The sequence below is a fragment of the Cervus canadensis genome, chromosome 4 (genome assembly GCF_019320065.1).
Source record: "Cervus canadensis isolate Bull #8, Minnesota chromosome 4, ASM1932006v1, whole genome shotgun sequence".
Classification (NCBI taxonomy): Eukaryota; Metazoa; Chordata; class Mammalia; order Artiodactyla; family Cervidae; genus Cervus; species Cervus canadensis.
The window spans coordinates 100,540,517-100,543,971 of record NC_057389.1 but is presented as its reverse complement, the minus strand read 5'-3'; the positions used below and the strand labels follow the sequence as shown (position 1 = coordinate 100,543,971).

At 41.0% G+C, this 3,455-nt stretch overlaps 1 protein-coding gene across 1 annotated transcript; it reads right to left on the bottom strand.

Moving 5' to 3' along the window:
• Nucleotides 1-2,039: 2,039 nt before the first annotated feature.
• Nucleotides 2,040-2,969, bottom strand: LOC122440636 (olfactory receptor 7A17-like). The gene has a single exon (XM_043467117.1). It carries the CDS (start codon nucleotides 2,967-2,969, stop codon nucleotides 2,040-2,042), a length of 930 nt encoding a protein of 309 aa, XP_043323052.1.
• Nucleotides 2,970-3,455: the final 486 nt, after the last annotated feature.

Genomic DNA, 3,455 nt, shown 5'->3' with positions numbered 1-3,455 from the left:
ATGTGAAATGAGTTTAATTGTGCGATAGTTTGAACACTCTTTGGCATCGCCCTTCTTTGGTATTGGAATGCAAACTGACCTTTTCCAATCCTGTGGACACTGTTGAGTTTTCCAAATTTGCTGGCATATTGAGTGCAGCACTTTGACAGCATCATATTTTAGGATTGAATCAGATGTCCTGTGTTTAGTTGCTCAGTTGTGTCTGACTCTTTGTGACCCCGTTGACTGTAGCCCACAAGCCTCCTCTGTCCATGGGGCTTCTTCAGGCAAGAATACTGGAGTGATTTGCCATGTCCTTCTCCAGGGGATCTTCCCAACCCAGAGATTAAATACACACTGCAGGCAGATTCTTTACTGTTCTGAGCCACCAGAAAGCCCTGAATCAGATGCATATCTGTTAATTGGAGCCACTAAATTAATGTTAATAAAGGAAATTGTTCTCTATCTAAGGCAGTGCAGTAGGTGTTTACTCAGGATTCTGAAAGCTCTTGTTACTCAGATGGGATTTGCCCTTTCACTCTGGCTGTTGTACCCGGATCGCAGAATCCCACCAAACACCACAGGAGCCGCGGATCGATGCAAAAACAGTGAGGAACTTTATTACAAGCTCGAGCAGGGACTCTCTTCACACAAAAGCGAAGGAGCTCCCAGTGAAAGCGGAGAATCATTTTTATAGTGTATAGCAGGGGACACGGGAAGGGAAGCTTAAGGGGATTGGTTAATTCATACTGTGCAGCAGGGGAAGCGTGAAGGGAAGCTTAAGGGGATTGGTTAATTTTTCAACTAAGGGTGTCTTGTTAGCTACTGATTGGTGGGTTAGAGTAAGGGGAGGAGGGACTTTCCTGTCCTCCCCTGATTGGCTCCTTGAGTTTCTTTCTCTTTAAATTTCGTTTTCTCTCCTCGGGAGGGGGTTTTACTCAAAATGGCGGTGCTATGGAGTCGTTTGGGTTTCACATTTCACATGGCCAAGGTTGGCTGCTGAATTTTTTCCCCAAATACCTTGATACCCAAGACATAATACTGCCTCAGTTTTACCACAGTGTGTGTATTATCATATGTCATGTCTCGATCCTAAGTTAAGAAATACTTCAAAAACCTTAAAGTGTTTTTCAATTCCTTGAAGTAATTTGCTGGAGACAGTGCTCTCTTCATCACACAGTGTGACTGTTTTACAACAGTTGTGAGGATCAATGTCCTTTTGGACAAGATCCTCCTGCTTCTATCAAGCAATCGTTTATTTTAATGTTTTGGATACTGTCAGTCTTGTGATTGCTCATTATAGATTGGTTATGCAACTTTTCCATTCCCCTCTTCCCTCTTGACAGAGCCTGATTATATCTGGGAGTGCTAAGATACCCAGCAAAGATACCATGTTTTCCACATCCTTTTCAATCATGGACAGTACTGGATATTATGTTAAGTTACTGGGTGGGAATATTGAAATGCTCTATAGAAGCCTTTTCCATTTCTATCTGGAATTTGCACAAGATGATAAGACTCTTGGAGCTGACATACCTTGGAAAACTCCACACTGTAGATGCGAGAACAGAGAGATAGAACGAACCTTGAGACATTGCTTATGTCCTTCTTTTATGAGGGAGATAAATTAACCCTTAATTGTAAGTAAACAATATACCTTTTTTTGTGTGTGTGTAACATAACTATCCTTTCAGGAAAGTGAGATGAAAATTACTTGGGATAGTATATATTATTTGAGAAGAAATTATTCTTAAGAAATCCTTGCTGTTCTATGAAAGAAACAAAAATATCCAAATATTTCAGATCAAAAGTTGGGAAAAATTTTGTGGCATAGGACAAAGGATAAATGGGAAAACTTTATCAGACTCAGGAAGTGAATTACAAAGTGAGTTACTTAAATTGTATAAAGAGGTGGAGACAAAGAAATGGACATTCATGGAAATCAATAGAAGGAACAAGGTCTACGTCCACAATGTGATCAAGGAAAAGCAGTTCCTGGCTCGGTTGCTCTTTGTCCTGCAGTCAAGGGCACTTCTTGAGACTCAGGAAAGTCATCCTGGTTAGAGCTGCTGTCCCATAAATGCTTTCAGAGCTCTCATTATGTCTTTATTCCGCAGACTGTAGATGAAAGGGTTCAGCATGGGTGTGACCACAGTGTACATCACTGAGGCTGCTGCACTTGAGTGGGAGCTGTGGGTACCAGCAGAGCTAAGGTACACTCCTAGGCTTGTACAATAAAACAGGGAAACGACCAAGAGGTGAGATGCGCAGGTAGAAAATGCCTTATACTTCTCCTGAGCTGATGCTATTCTACATATGGAGGAAATTATCTTCGAATAAGAGTAAAGGATTCCAGCCAGGGGACCAATGGCCAGAAGCAGTGATGTAAAATATATCATCATGTTGTTAAGAAGGGTGTCAGAACACGCAAGTTGGATGACCTGATTGAGTTCACAGAAAAATTGGGGTATTTCTAAGTCTTCACAGAAGGTCAGATCCAAAACTATTAAACTTTGTAGCAAAGAGTTCAGGACACTCAGGATCCAGGACACCAGAACCAGCAGTGCACAGAGCCGGGGATTCATGATGACCGTGTAGTGCAGGGGGTGGCAGATGGCCACAAAGCGGTCATAGGCCATTACAGTCAGGAGTAAGTCGTCCAACACTGCAAAGAGTACAAAAAAATACATCTGTGTGATGCAGACTTCGTAAGTTATAACTTTGCTCTTGCTCTGGATGTTCCACAGCATCTTTGGGATGGTGGTGGAGGTGAAACAGATGTCTGCAAAGGACAGGTTGGAGAGGAAGAAGTACATGGGGGTGTGGAGATGGGGGTCTGAGTTGACAGCCAGGATAATGAGCAGGTTCCCCAATACAGAGATCAAGTACATGGAGAGGAAAAGACCAAATATGAGAGACTGCAGTGCTGGTGCATCTGAGAATCCCAGAAGAAAAAATTCTGAAATTCGTGTATCATTCTGTGGTTCCATGTGCTGGAGGTGACTACCAGAAAAATTTAAAAAGATTAATTTTCACATAAGCAAGACTTAATAACCTAGGATTAATGCTATGTTTATATTGTAGAGCCAATACATTAATTTCTGTATTTGGTGGCTTGCCTTGTCCCTATTAAGGGCATCCTTATTCCATTTTTATAGAAATTCATTTCCCACTGTCAGCCTGATATTCAAGTGTAATGTATACTACTGTTTTTGAGAATATCTTTCATGCATTTGAGGAATATATATTGACTACAGACCATGTTCCAGGCATAGCCAGAGCATAGGGATGTTTAAAAATAAGTCTTTACAATCTAAAGACTAATGGCAGTGAGAAAATACAATCAAACAAAAATAATAACAATGTAACATGTCTAATAGCACAGATGAGATGAAGAAAAGGAAAACATGTATAAAGGAAAGAGTGGATAGAATGTGTTATTTTTATTGGGAGTTCAACCAAGACATGCCAATAAG

Coding starts and splice junctions, on each gene's coding strand:
- LOC122440636 (XM_043467117.1), bottom strand. CDS start 2,969: ATGGAACCACAGAATGATACACGAATTTCAGAATTTTTTCTTCTGGGA.